General features: G+C 39.8%; 1 protein-coding gene across 2 annotated transcripts in view; it reads right to left on the bottom strand.

The window, feature by feature from the left end:
• PDHA1 (pyruvate dehydrogenase E1 subunit alpha 1) overlaps positions 1–15,403 on the bottom strand; it is a 37,575-nt gene extending 22,172 nt beyond the window's left edge. The window contains exons 1-3 of one of the 2 annotated variants that reach the window (XM_083362956.1): positions 15,248–15,403; positions 9,637–9,651; positions 6,118–6,186 (exon numbers count right to left, since the gene is read on the bottom strand). In XM_083362956.1, the coding sequence (XP_083219082.1) occupies positions 6,118–6,186; positions 9,637–9,651; positions 15,248–15,298 (135 nt within the window). In that variant the 5' untranslated portion in view covers positions 15,299–15,403. The remainder of the gene's footprint in view (positions 1–6,117; positions 6,187–9,636; positions 9,652–15,247) is intronic. The other variant, XM_083362957.1, reaches the window with a different exon arrangement.
• Between the last annotated feature and the right edge of the window lie 470 nt (positions 15,404–15,873).

The following is a 15,873-nucleotide window of genomic DNA, read 5'->3' on the forward strand; positions in this document are numbered from 1 at the left end:
GCATTCTTCCACATTTCTCTGATTTCTAAACAAATTCTCATTTACGCGCCACGAGCGCCTATCTCTTTTCTCCTTATCAATCTCCAACCAAACTGGACTGTGGTCAGAGATAGTTCTTGCACAAATCTTCACCTTTTTAGTTCTCAAAAAAAAATCATTAGTCAACAAAATAAAATCAATCCTCGAAAAAGATTGGTGTCTGTCAGAATAAAAAGTATAATCCTTCTCCTGCAAGTGTCTCTCACGCCAAATATCTCGCAATTCCAGGTCATCCTTCATTTCAAAAAAAGATTTAGGCAGTCTAGCATGACTTGGAATGCGCTTAAAAGCTCCAGCCTTATCCAACTGTACATCCAAAACACCATTCCAGTCTCCCATAAAAATAAAAGATTTATAATCCAACTGGGTAAGCTTTGTGTGGAGTAAGCTAAAAAAATCAGCTTGTTGTTGGTTAGGTGCATATAATCCAACTAGAAGCGTCTTTTTACCTTCTAACAACAGCTCAATCATAACATATCTTCCATGCTTATCTGCTTCAATTAAGTCTGCTGTTAAGGCACTTTTAACATAAACAACCACTCCATTTTTCTTATTCTCTGCAGAGGCAACAAATTGCGTACCCAGTCTCGAGTTCAGTAAATGCTTTTGATCCAAAACTCTAATATGCGTTTCTTGCAAACATATAACATCTATCTTAAATTGTTTTAAATATTGAAAAACTTTCTTCCTCTTCTGCGGTGAATTTAGTCCATTAACATTCCAGGTTAGAAATTTAGTTGCCATGCATATCCTCCAAAAGCTCTTGGACCACAGCTTTGATAGGACTAACTTCTTTAGGCCGTGCTCCTCCCACAGCTTGACTATATGTACGTTGTGAAGAATCTGAAGACTTTTGCTGATCTTGTTCTTTTATTTTCTTTGCTCGTTTTAAAGCAGCACGCGTTACTCTTTGCTCTCTAGGATCATCCAAAGAAATTGTAGCTTGATCTCCTCCAGCACCACTTTCCTCTGTTTCATCCTCTTGATGTTCTCCTTCTCCAGATCCCTTTCCAGCTTCCAGAAGTGTTAATGGGGTTGCTTTTAAGACATTATTGTAGAAATCACGTGCTTGCTTCACAGTAATCAGCCGATACCTTTTACCTTCATGCATCACAATCAGCCCATCTGGAATCTCCCATCTGAACCTTATATCTCTTTGCTTAAGCTCATGCACAAGAAATGTATAGTCCTTCCTTCCCCTTAAAATCCTTGGAGGGATTTCTTTTAAGACCAAGACTTCTTGTTCAGCAATCACCACTTTAGCATCATAGGCAGCTTGTATAACTTGATCTCTAATTTCTCTTTTTGCAAAATAAACCACCACATCTCTAGGCAACTTTCTCTGTCTGGCAATCCATGAATTCACCCGAAACACTTTATCCATAGCTGCTCTTATTTCAGATGCTGGCTGGTTTAATACCACTTCAAGAGCCTCAGAGATCAGCTGCTTTAAATCTTCTTTAATATTCTCTTTTAAACCTCTGATTCTGACAGCAAACTGCATCTGGTAATATTGGGCTAGGCTTAACTCCCTTTCCACTTTGTCTCTTACATTTTCATTCTCCCGTGCTTTTACTTCTAATATAGCATTCCTTTGAGCCAGATCATCCATTTTTTCATCTAATTCTTCCACACATTCCACCACTTTATGCACTGAAGACAAAATGTCTACCTTCATCACGCTGAACTTCTGTTCCATCCTCTCTTCCATTCTCTCCTCCAATTTCTCCAATTTCTCCTCCATCTGTGCAAATTTATCAGCAATTGATTGATTAATTGATTCCAAAAGTACCTGGGCATGTTTATCCAAAGCATCTCGCAAATCCTTCGATGTCAGCGCTTCAGGAGGGTGCAACGCCTGTAATGATGATTGTTGCACCGGCGAGGATCCACCACTCCGAAGAGTTTTAGGGGGAGGTTTCGCCGCCATCTTTTAGTCCTCAATTATGACGCACTTTCACTTAAAGTTTAAAAAGTCCAACAAGCTCGAGAGTATAGTAAAATAATCCTCTTCACCTTTGCCTCTTGTACCGCTCTGCCTGCTCCTTTAAATCATAATCCTTTCTTCAGGCAGGGATGGTTCGCAGATGCCTGGCTCTGCTCCAAGAAGTTCGGAGCAGAGACGCCGGCCAGCTGGGAGCAACCCAGGCTTCGGGGGAGTTCAATCCTTCAGCCGCCCAAGCTCCAAGCTCAGGCGGCCCCGGAGAACTCTACCCCTACCTGGGGCCTCACCCCCTCCTCTTCTCCCGAGGAGGGGGCTTCAATTTCACCCGAACAGCTGATCGGCGCTGTTTCGGGTGAAAAAACAAACAGCTGAGCCGCGGGCAGCCCGGGAAGGCTGTCTTCGGCGCCGCGCCGCCACCGGAAGTGACCGTACTGGGTCTTATTAAAGGTGGAGCTGAGACAGCATACAGGGGGGAGGTACAAAAACTATCCATATGGTTTTTCACGAACAACTTGCACCTGAACATCAGCAAGACTAAAGAGATGGTGCTAGACTTCTGGAGGAAAAAAGAGGAACCTGCCCCACTTTACATTGGGGGGGGCGTCCTATGTGGAAAGAGTTTCTTCCTTTAAATTTCTGGGAGTCTACCTCTGTGAAGATATTATCTGGAAAGTTAATACAACCCAGGTGGCCAGAAAGGCCCAACAGAGACTCCACTTCCTCAGGGTCTTGCGGAAGAACAGGGTAGAATAACGGCTAATGTCCCTCTTTTACCGGTCTACTATAGAGAGCGTCCTCTCGTACTGTATTGTGGTTTGGTATACTGGTCTGACAGCCGCAGATAAAAAAGTATTATAGAGGGTGGTGAGCACAGCACAAGACATTGTGGGCTGTCCCCTGACACCACTGGATGACATCGCCAGGGCTGGCTGCCTTGGAAGAGTGAGGAAAATTCTCAGGGATGACTCACACCCTGGTCGGTATCTCTTTACTCTCCTACTAGCCGTACCAACAGGCTGAAGAACAGCTTTTATCCATGGGCTGTTAGGCTCTTGAACAGGAAATAATTTTATAAATTTTATGCATGATTGACTTGCGAGGCCAGTGTGTTGTGCAATTAGCTCACATGTTGTAATAAGATTGGAGGGTTTGTTGTCACTGTGAGTTGTTGGGGGGGGCACGAAGGGAGGCTCAGCCAATCTCAATGTACATGGTTGTACTTTAACAATAAAGGTTCATTCATTCAATAAAACTATTCCTCTTTTCTTTTGTTGTGCTAATGCGAAGTAAAGTTTCCCAATTTTTGGTTGTTCCAACAATTTGCAGTATTGTCTCTTAATATGTGTTTCTTGGAGACAGATTATGTCCATTTTTAATCTTTGTAATCATGTGAAAAATTTTCCCCTTTTTGTAGGGGAGTTCAATCCATTTATATTCATTGAAAGAATCCCATTTTCCTTCTCCATCTCCTTCAATTATATTTAGGTCTTCTAGTTGTTCTTATCTGTCTCTGTTCTCTTGCTCTTATCCCTTCTTCTGTATTTGTATTTTCAGATTCTTCTTCCTCCCTTGGCTTGGCTGCTCCTTCTATTACTGTTTCTTCCTGTCTCTTTGTTTCTCTGTACGGAATTCCAGACTTTCCCCTTCCATAAACACTTTATGGTTGTCATAAAACTCCAATGCCTTGAGTGGCATGTCCAGTCTGTATCTTTTCGCATCCCTGTTAATTAGGATCCCTTCTGGAATCAGCCATCTAAAATTCAATCCTTTTTCACTTAATTTTCTAGTTAAAAATTGATGTTATCTTCGTGCGTCTCTTATTCTCCTAGGAATCTGCTTCAGGACAATTTCTTTTTCTTTATATTGCAGAGGGTCATCTCTCACTCTTCTCAGAATCTCATCCCTTATAACAGATCTTTTAACAAATCTAACATGTACTTCTCTGGGGACTTTGTTTCTCCTCACATAGCTTGAATTGACTCGAAATATCTGATCTATCTCTCCTTCCATTTCCTGTTTTCCGATTTAAAGTGCCAATAGCTCTGTTATCAGATCTGCGAGATCCTCTTCCCTATCCTCTATTATATTAATATTAAACACCCTGTATTAATGCAAGGGGAAAAAATTCTTCTGCTTAGAAAATAGTATTACTTTGACATATGACAGATTTGTATAATGTGGATCAAATGGCAAGGAGAAAAAACATTTAATGTTACGACTTATGGTCACTTAATAAATTAGTCAATAGTACTTTCTGAATAGGCCAAAGCAATTATTTACACATTAATATATTTTATTACCAACAGTAATAGAGATAGCCATTTACTGAAATGGCTCTACAATACTGGGTTAATTCACAGATAGATCAGTTAATCAATATAAATTATAGCAGCTAAATGGAACCATTAGGTTGGTATATAATATGCTTCTGAAGAGCAATTGCTGGAAATGATAGAGAGAACTAAGAGCAAAAATAGATTATGATTTTCATGTACTATTAGACAGCTTCCTGAAGCAGTTCTGACCTTTTTGAACACATAATATTGAAATAATCCAAAACTAGGCATCATGGTCTCTTTGGGGAACAATCATCAGATGCTTCCCTCGACTTCTGCCATACTTAACATTTTTACAAATTGTTTTACTTCATCTCACTCCTCTTCAAACAATCATGCAGCAATTTACTCTAGCATCACATCTGAGCCAGTGGTATAACAGAACATCCTTGGAACTTATTGCACTTCCTAGGTCACGGGTGTCAAACTTGCCACATCACGTGACGTGTCACAACGTATCGCAACTTTTTTTGCATTGCTGGAGCTGGGGTGGGAATGGCCTCCACATGATGCAACTGGCCTGTGGGCCGGCAGTTTGACACCCCTGTCCTAGATAGACATTCCCACTGTAACAGTTTTGTAACTGCCTAAACTACTCGCAGGTATTCCTCACTTAACAGTCATAATTAAGACTGGGAACTTCTCTAAGCAATCTGGTTGTTAAGTGAGACATCACATGACCACAACTTCAAATTTTACTGCTGGCTTTTCCATTGAACTCTAATTATCAGAAGTCAGCTGTGATGTACGTAAATCACAATCAAGACCAAGGGATTCTGCAGGGATTGTAAGTGCCCCCTGGTTGCAAAGCCCCTGATACTGGTCTCATGACTACAGGGATGCTACAACTATCATAAGTCTAAAGACTAGGTAACGATAAAAGTTATTATTTCAACACCATGTAACTTTGCTAAAGTTGCTAAACAGGGCAGTTTTTAGGCTATCTGAACTCTGAAATGTTTGTTGGTCAAAAAGTATGAAATTGATGATAGAACCTGATGAAATTTAACAGGACTCTTACTTTAGAAAGCAGGAAAGGCTTCCCATAGCTTCCAAATTCCCTATTTATGGCCATTATATTCTGTCCTCATATTTGCAGTATACTTTTTTTACATAATTTATAAAACATGCTGAATGACCACACTGTGACTTAGAATTAACAAATATGTCTTTCATTTAAAGAAAATTAAATAATCAAATAAAATTAGTGGTAATTAAATTGCATGTTAAAAATTTAAATTATTTTATAGGTAAAAAGGTAAAGGTTCCCCCGCACATGCGTGCTAGTCGTTTCCGACTCTAGGGGCCGGTGCTCATCTCCGTTTCATAGCCGAAGAGCCAGCGTTTGTCCGAGGACGTCTCCGTGGTCATGTGGCCGGCATGACTAGACGCCAAAGGCGCACGGAACGCTGTTACCTTCCCACCGTAGTGGTCCCTATTTTTCTACTTGCATTTTTACATGCTTTTGAACTGCTAGGTGGGCAGAAGCTGGGACGAGTAACAGGCGCTCACTCTGTTACGCAGCACTCGGGATTCGACCCGCCAAACTGCCGACCTTCTGATCGACAAGCTCAGCGTCCTAACCCACTGAGCCACCGCGTCCCTGAATTATTTTATACTTCTCCTGTAAATGTATTTCAATCCAAGAAATGATGTTCCCCATTTTATACTTAAAAATATATATTTGTAATCTTATTTCAATATAAAGGAGTTTGACTATACCTCCAAATGATTGTACAACATTAAAATATGTATTAGTTTTACTCTAATATAGTTTTTAAAAATAAATCTGCTTACCTTAATTTCAAATGTAGCCTCATTTGCAAAATCTGCATAATTACGAGAAGTGACAACCACACGGGCAACCTTTCAATAAAAAAGAGGCAAGAAACAGATATACAGATAGATATTAAATTAAAATATTTTTTAAAAATATTTCTATCTGCTTCAAGATGATTTCAACTTATATCTAACAATTTTAAACTTCTAAAGATTATAATGCATATTTTATAAACAGTATCTCTGTCTAATTTATTTATTCATTCCATTTTGATGTTTGATTCCAATTAACTGTGACTCAAAATAAACAGTATAAAAATAAGGAAATATCAAAATAAAAATAATCCAAAAATGAATTATAAGATACCAACAAAAGAAAATATCTCTAATTCAGGGTTGAACTGTGGACTTTTTGGTGCTCTGAGAATTTGTGTAAGGCTGATGATGTTACATAGCTGGGTAATATAACGTCTGCAAGTAAACCAACTTATTATAATAAACAATATATTTTACAGAAAATATATTGAATTATGTGGGTCCCATAAACACATTTGTAATTTCTATTTTGGAAGATTTGGAAGGGAAAAACTAGGAGTAAAAAAGCAATGTAATCAGAATCATTAAAATAATGCAGGTAAGAACAAAAAGCATTTATCCTGTTTGGGGAGCCTAAATGGGCAAGAAGCTGCCCCGGAGAGGTGGCAATGAAGGAAGGTAGTCCCAGGGATCTAGAAGAGATGGCGGTCTCCCCGATCGGTCCAGGAGAAGCCTTCCAGAAACCAACAGGAGAAAGGATAGCTAACATTGTCTAGCCCCAGCTGCAAGCAATGGAAGTTAAGAGCTCTACTTTAAGCTGATTGTAAACAGCGTGTTTGAATCTGGGTAAGAATATTGATTTTCTCTATCCTACCTACTTTCCTGAAGAGAACTCCCAAGAAGCAAAAAATAAACTTCCAAGAGTGAAGAAGGGAGGGTTTCCCCCCCACCTTTTGGCTATTGGAAGCGGCAAATCTAACCCTTTTTGGAGGAAAAAGGTCAGAAAGATCTGAAAAATGAACCAATGCTGACAACTACTGGTGGATAAGGATTATGATAGTCATGGTCAAATCCAGGGACAAATCTCTGCCTATGACTTTCAAAGTTTTCACAAACACAGCTGTTTAGATAAAGTGAGACTTACAAATCTGAGGGAACAGAAACAAAGAAAAAAAAGACCCTTTTTATGAACTCTCTGGACTATACATATCTATTTAATTCTGGCTTCAAAGCTATTTCCAAGGGGGGGGAAAGGAAAAAAAATCTGGACTTTTGGTCATTATGGAAAATCAGAGATTTAAAGAAAATACATCAAGAAAAAATGAATACTTCACAAGAGGAAATATATGATAAGCTGCAACCAATTCAAAGGACAATGATCTCAAACTATAAAGAAATACAGAACAACTTTGAAAGTATAAATCAACTTATCTCCAATTAAATTTTACTCCAAAAAAACCCTCAGGAAAATATAGCAGAGATGGCTGAACATAAATCCAAGGATAGAGACTTAAAGATGGAATTGTACAAAACAAAAGAGTATGATTTAATACAAGTGGAAGAAAAGACAACTTACATTTCAACACTACAAAGCAAATTTGAGGATAAGAAAAAAGACTGGAAAAAAAAACATCTACAGAGATACTAGGGAAAACACCAGAACTGGAGAGACTGCTACTGCTAAGCTTGTAAGCTGCCCTGAGTCTTCGGAGAAGGGTGGGATATAAATGGAATTAAAAAAAAAAGTGACAAGAGAAGTGGAGAGAAAAGGAAGGAAAAAGATTCCTAATAAAAAGGAGTGGGCAAATGCCCACAACAAAGATATTGATTTACTTTCTATATCTACAGCAATACCTATGATCATATGGAAAAACCTTTTGATTCAGCAAAGTACATTGATTAAGAAGGATACTAGGCAAAGAAAAAAGATTAAGATGGAAACTAAGAAAATAGATGATGGGACCTATCAGAGAGAATACTTAAAAAAGAAGCATTTGTTCGAATATGGTTAAAGAAATAGAAAAACTTTGGAATATACCATTCTAAGAGGGTTGAATTCTTCAAATAATATAGTATGCTTCTTTCTTTTCTGTAAAAAAAAGCTGAAACGACTTAAATAAAGCAAATGTTTTAGATACTTAAATGTGACTGAATTTAAGTAAAGTATAAAAAAATGTTCTGAATCAAGAGTCAAGGGATTAGATGAGTAGACCTATTGAATGGAATGTTTAAAGATTAAATATATTCTTAACGATGGTTAAAAAGAATAAGTAATTGAAGAAATAAATATATATTAACCTAGAAGGGATATATATTTTAATTAGCATGTTATTTCTTATATTTCGCTGCTCTTGCTTTTTCTTTTTTTCATTTTTTTTCTTCTCTTTTCATTCTTTTATCTATTTTTTAAGAAATGTAAGTGGTGAGATGGCTCATATGCAAAAAATAGAATTAAATCTATCAATGTAAATGTAATCAATCATTGAGAAAATTTTCACTAGTAAGAATATCTAGAATCTGGTGGGAGAAATAAACTAAAATAAGGATTGTAACAGGTTTTATGATAAGGCAACCAAAATGACTGAAAAGAAAAGAATTATTATACTAATATGATTATTATTCTTAGGAATATTGGAAAAAATATATACTTAATTATTATTTATCAAAACAATAAGAATTGTATTAAGTCAATGTTTTCAAAAAAGGATATTTTGGGGAAAGAGGAAATCAACTAAAATTAATATATGGAATACAGATTATAGAAATTAATTGCCTCCAGAGGCTGGATTGTGATATTGGAAGCCTTTTCCAGGCCGGTGCCACCCAGATCTGAGGCCAGGGGATGCTTCCGCGGCCCTGTGGCAGCCAGATCTGGGTGCCAGAGGCCTTCTCCAGGCCACTGCCACCCAGTTCTGAAGCTGGGGGAATGCTTCTGTGGCCCTCTGGTGGCCTGATCTGGGCACTGGAGGCATTCTCCAGGCTGCTGCTGCCCGAATTGGGCCGTGGAAGCATCCCCCAGCCTCAGATCTAGGCGGCAGCAGGAACTGCTATAGAGAGGAGGCGGATCTTTTCAAGGTGAGTCTGGCGCGGCAGGAAGGGAGGGGGAAGCATGAGGTATCTTAGTGGGTTGGGAGGCCTTCGGGGGCTGTTCCATCACTAGGCCCTCCATGGCCTTCCCTACCCTGAGATATCTCATGTTCACTTAACGAGTCACATGCGTCTTAATGAGCAAGGGAGTGATCTCATTCGAAGTATGAGATTCACTCTGAGTTTTTGAGTTACGAGTGGAATGGGAAGGCTCCATTACACTCGTAACTCGAGGATTACCAGTAATTTTTACTGAACTGAATTTCTTAAAATTAGAAAAGCTACCAAGATTTAAATTTTCTATCTAGGAAGAAATGGACCAATAAAGTAACTAACACATCAAAATGGAATGTAATTTCTTGCACAACAAATTATGGCTTATGAACATTCATGCAATTAAAATACTGGTCTTACCTCACTAACAGCTCCCTAAAGCAGTAGAATTGGGAAAAACAAAAATAGAAAGGAATATCAGCTAGCATCATACAGAAGTGGGATAAATAATTCCTTACAAATATACTTTTAGTACCAATTTTATTTAGCCAAGTGACACCTATTTATTCAGCATCGAATTCTTTTTTATGCTACTATAAAGGAAGTAAAACTTCCTTTAAAAAGTTATTACATTATATTTCAGCATAACGAACAACAAATGCTGTTATTTTTAATACACCACACAAAGTATTTTGTAGCAATTATCCCTATTTGTGCACCTATCTTCATACACACAACCCAAGTCAAAAAGATCTTCCTGCTGATTTTTGTGAGCAGATTATCTCTAAATCAGGGTTCAGGCCTGGGCTTGGGATCAAGATTCATTAGTTGCTCTTGTGTCATGAGAAAGGACCTGAGGGAGATAAAGGCATAAAGAAATTGAGCACTCTTTTGCACTGGACTGTCTGCAAGGTTGAGAATTTGAAGCTCAATTTTTGCAGATTCCATGCCTTTTAATTTGTTCATTGTGGAAACAAAGAGATTGAGGGCTCCAGACTGTCTCTATTTTATGTAATTTCTACTTGGGAGAGTCATCTGTGGATTTACAGTCTGGTTTTATCAATATATACAACTCTACATAACTTTTTTATTGTTATAAGCCACCTAGAGTAGCCCCCCCCGGCAGAATAGGCAGAAAATAAATTTAATAAATAAACAAACATAGAGGTACTGTTGATACACAAAACCTTTGCTTCAATTGAAGTTCCATCTCTTGTTCTCAAGAATGGGAAAAATTGGTCAGCTATTGTTGTTTTATACCTAGTGTTAAACTGTAATGTTACTGACTTGTCTGTGTGACCTTAACCACTGTTGGTACCATGGCTCAGTGTGTTGTGTGAACTTGTAAATTGTGGTTTATTCAACAAATCATTAATAAAATCATGGTAGAGAACGGTATTAAAACCTAAATTCAAAGAAAACCATTGAAGTTTATTATGGGCAATAATTTAAGCACCCTAAATCTTGGCATTTTAAACAGGATTTTTTTTTGAATCCTGCAAATCCACTCTCAAAGAATCCAAAAAGTAGAATTAAGAATTTTTGTTCTAACTTACTACTTACTATGAATGAAAACTTATTTATTTAAAGAATCAGCTCATTGATATAAATTTCAGAACAAAATAAAAGAATGTGGTTTAGAAAGATTATACCCTGGATCATGAGATCCAACCCTCAGTAGCTTAGAATTTGTGTTGCATGGTATTATTAAAATACATATTGCAAATTGATGTAAAGTGATCTGAAGTGAAAATATAAACCAGTAACATCTGGCACAGATTTATCCCTATATTAAAAGCTGGGTTTGAAAAAAACATCCAGGGAATATCACTGTTTTCCCCTACAGCATCAGACAGCTCATGACAATTCTGTAATATACTTGCCTTAATACTGTTAAGTTAGGTATTGGAACCAAAATGTCTCCTTCAATAACCTAGATGGAAATATGCAGACCCACAACCTCCTGCTCAAAGAAAACAGGCAGACATCTAGCAAAGAAATAACACCAAACATCCCTAAAAGAGTCACATCAACAAACACACCTGAGATAAATAGAAAAGCACCCGAGACTGCAGCCCCCCAAAAGGAAGGCAAGGGTTGCTAATAGAAGATTCTATCCTCGAAGGAACAGAATCAGCAATCTGCAGACTGGACATACAAACCAGGGAGGTATATTGTCTCCCTGGAGCAAAAATCAAAGATGTGGCCAAGAACCTAACCAAAATAATTAGGCCTACAGATTACTACCCTTTTCTCCTCCTTCACATTGGGACAAATGACACAACAAAGAACCTGAGTACAATATTGAGAGATTATAAGCAACTAGGCAATAAAGTTAAGGAGCTTAGGAGCACAAGTAGTGTTCTCAATAGTACTCCCAACGAAAGGCCAACACCCATTGAGGGGGAAAAAAGAATTCTAGAAATAAACCACTTGCTAAAGGGTTGGCATCGCCAAGAAGACTTTGGTTTCCTTGATCATGGACTGCATTTCCTATGCGAAGGACTCTTGGCAAGGGATGGGCTGCACCTCATGAAAACAGGGAAAAATGTACTCGGAAAAAGACTGACCCAACTCATCAGGAGGGCTTTAAACCAAAATTGAGAGGGAAGGATGACCAATCTTTAGAAGCTCTCAAAACCAGTCATGAATCCCCCCCCAAAAAAAAACAAATCAAACAATGAGGTAGGCAGTGATGAGACCAAAAAAACACCACAACTCCCAATAACAATCAGGAGATGCAGGAAACATACTCACGGACAGGCATAAAGATCTTAAATGCTTATATACAAATGCTCAAAGCTTGGGGAACAAACGGTGAACTAGAAACAATAGTACATGAGGGCAGGTATGACATAGTTGGCATTACAGAAACCTGGTGGGATGACCCATGAGTGGAATGTATGGATGGATACAAATTGTTGAAAAGAAATAGATCTACAAAAAGAGAAAATGGAGTTGCACTATATGTAAGAGAACACTTCATATCTACGGAAATGCACATGATCAAAGATAAAATCCCTCCAGAATGTATAGGGGTCAATATAAAAGGGGGGGAAGTGACATTGCCATAGGTGTGTATTATAGGCCACCCAACCAATCAGAAGAAATAGATGAACTCTTTGCCATATGTTAACAAACATATATAGGAAGCATACCACAGTAGTAATCAGAGACTTCAACTTGAACGGTACTAGAATTAGTACCACTTTATAAAACCCTAGTAAGACCACACCTGGAATACTGTAACCATTTTTGGTCACCATACTACAAAAAAGATGTTGAGACCTTGGAAAAAGTTCAGAGAAGAGCAACTAAAATGATCAAAGGCCTGAAGACTAAAACATATGAAGAATGACCTCAGGGCTTGGGTTTGGCTAGTCTAAAGAAAAGAAGAAACAGGGGCAACATGATAGCAGTAATCCAGTATTTGAAGGGCTGCCACAAATTAGTGGGCATCAAATTATTTTCCAAAGCACCAGAGGGCAAGACAAGAAACAATGGTTGGAAACTGACCAAAGAGAAACGACCTGGAATTAAGGAGAACTTCCTAACAATGAAGACAATTAACCAGTGGAACAGCTTGCCTTCAGAAATCATGGGCACTCCATCCCTGGAGATTTTTAAGAAGAGACTAGACAGTCATTTGTCTGAAATGGTATAGGTTCTCCTGCTCGAGCAGGGGTGTCAGGTCCACAAAGAAGTACCTGCTTTTGTAACCATTATTTGGGGCCTGCCATTCTGTTGGAAGGGGGATACTTCGGGGATGTTTTGCACCGCCTTGCCACTATGCCCTTCCCCCCAGGAGAAAGAATGCATCTCCCTTATCTAGGAGAAGGTTGGAACTTGGAACCAGAAGTAAACGAAAGTGAGAGAGACCTTGAGGAGTGTGCCAATGGAGCCAGTTACCAAACACTATGCCACCTGTGGATTGGCTGGAATTCAAACCGACCCTGGGGGGAGGAATAACAATATTGCTTTTAATATACTGCTTGCACGGGTTTTTCTCCAGATCTCGCCTTGTTTTCCCTGCTATCACTAGCCCCTAATAAAAGTTCCTTTTGAGCCAATGGCTGTTTCAAGAGTTCTGCTTTCTTGGGTGGCTTGGTTGAGGGAGGTCCTTACAAGGGGCCTGGACTAGAAGACCTCCAAAGTCCCTTCCAGCTCTATTCTATTCTAAGCAATTCCTTCAGTTACAAAACCTGTGTCACCTAATACAAAGGAATGTTCATTCAGCAGATATAAACCTTGGACACAGAGAAGCCTTTTGTAGTTTTTCAAACGTAAAAAAACGTAAAACACCTCCCAAGCCTGACCAAGTGCTTACACTTACGGTATGGACAGTAGGCTGATTGCACTTTAAATATTCAAAGAAACACAATCAAAGAATTCAAAAAGTAGATCTGAAAAATCCTGTTCTTTCTCTTTAGTGTGAATATTAGCTGGGTTTTACAAAACACACTCATGATAAACTAAGCAGTGGTCCCTCAAATGTCTGGATTCAAACAACACGCTGAAGTCTAAATGAAGTGTTCATAAAGTGTTCACATGGCCTTGTAAGTCCAAATTTCTCTAATTTATAGCCAAATCCAATCTGAGGCAGTCATCGGGACCAGAGATTTAGTCTTGCAAGCTTTTGAACTCATGCTGGAGCCCATCCTCAGGGAACTTCTCTCTCCCCAGAATGTGTGTGACAGAGAAGCTCCACAATACATTCTGAAGAGAGAGAGAAGTTTCTGAGGATGGGCTCTAGGCACAAGTCCAAAAGTTTGAAAGACTAAGCCTCTGGTCCTGGTGACCGACTCCGATTGCATCCTGCAACATTATCCTGAGACACAAATATTTGCCTAATTTGTGGTTCAATTCTAGTCGGCTAAAAGCCAGATGACCAGGAGATGGTAGCAAAGATTCAGAAGTCTATTTCTACCAGATAAGGGTTGTCTGAATATTTCCATGTACATCTGGTACCCTATCATGCAAATGGAGTGGGGAAGTGCCTAGTCAGTTTAGAAACTTTTGTTTTTGATCTGTATTCACACACTGTATTAAGGCCATTGCTTAGTTTATTAAATAAGTCACAGAGTAGCAATTCTCTACCTGGGGCCATATGGCCCCCTTGGGATGTTTCAAGGAGACCGCAGGTGAAATACATGTTAAGAGGGGAACCCATCATAGGCCAAGAGGATCACAGAAAAGCAGAGTGTATTTATATTGCAAATATTTTATTATATAATGCCTTTTTGTAAATAAAATATATATTTTATTTACAACCTAAGTGTGTCCCAAAAGTGATTCTTGGATGAGAAGTGAAATGTCTTCAAAGGAAAATAAGAAAGTCTAGTTGCCTCGTGAAAAAGCACCTTTGGGATAAAACTATGACCTGGATGACTGAGAATCTCCATAGACATAAACCTAAGTTTGTAAATTGCAAGGTTTTTTTTATCGGTAATGGGACCTGGAAAGGGGGGAGGCACAGAAGAAAAACGTTACAGGGGGCACGGGTGAAACAGGACGAGAAACATGCTGTGTTTCTTAATTTTGGCAATTTTAGATGTATGGATTACAACTCCCAGAATTGCTCAGTTAGGAAAGCCTATTGGCTGGAGAATTCTGGGAGTTAGTCCATGCATCTTAAAGTTGCCAAGACTGAGAAAGACGGTTGATGAAAATACAGGAAGTAAGAATAATCTATGGTTTCTTTAAAAAAAAAATCTTGCAACGTCCACGTCGAAACTGCCCACCCCAAGCCAATCGCGGTCCCAGCCGGGCCTTGTTTCCCTTCTTCTTTCTTATGAAAGCCCCAATAGGCAAAGTATCCCAGCCCGCTGGAGTGCTGACGGGATGCAACCAGAGCTGATGTCGACAGTGGCAGGAGAATGGAGCCGCTTTGCTCGCGCTTATGCAAGGTGCCCACCCGGGATCGTGTGAATCCCATGCACTCGGGCAAGAGCTAGCCCACGGCCGGCGCGAGGCCCCCGCGCGCGGGCTCCAGCCGCAGGGAACCGGGTTCCTGCCCCCCCCGGGCACTCACCGGTCTCGGACCTTGCAGCAGGCGAGAGAGGGCGGCCAACATCTTGCGCATGGAGTGTACCGGGTCCCCGCCGGCCGCAGCCTTCTGATCAAGGCCGGAGATGAAGTCTCCTTCAGGATTCGGCGCCTTGCCCTTCTTCGCCGCTGCCGGGCAGACGAGCCCTTTGCCCAGAGTGACAGCCGAGCGGCTCTCGCCTGCCCCCCTGCGGATCCCGAGAGCCGACCGTTGCCCTCCCCGGCGTGGTTGCAGCGCTTGCCTTCGACACGAGGGGCGACGGTGCGAACGTGCAAAGCTTCCCTGTTCTCCGCTTTTAAATGTGTACCCGGCGATCCTAGGAGGAAAGCGCCGCTTCTCCCGGCGTTTCAGAATCAGATCGCACGATTCCTGCCTCGTGCTTCTGGTGTTTCTCGTATTTCCACACAGCTAATAAGTAGCCAGCAGGCGTATAGTTCCTGGCTTCGGGGAGACGGAGATCAACGTCCTTTTTGCGTCACTGCAGGATATAGATACACTTGTATAGGTCTCAAGACTTGTAAAATTAAATACAAGACATATATTAAAAAGCATCCAAGCTTCATTTTGTTGAGCCGTGTTAACCTTATTCACCTGCCAATGCACAAACCTTA

This window comes from Vipera ursinii, assembly GCF_947247035.1.
Source record: "Vipera ursinii genome assembly, chromosome: 4".
Classification (NCBI taxonomy): domain Eukaryota; kingdom Metazoa; phylum Chordata; class Lepidosauria; order Squamata; family Viperidae; genus Vipera; species Vipera ursinii.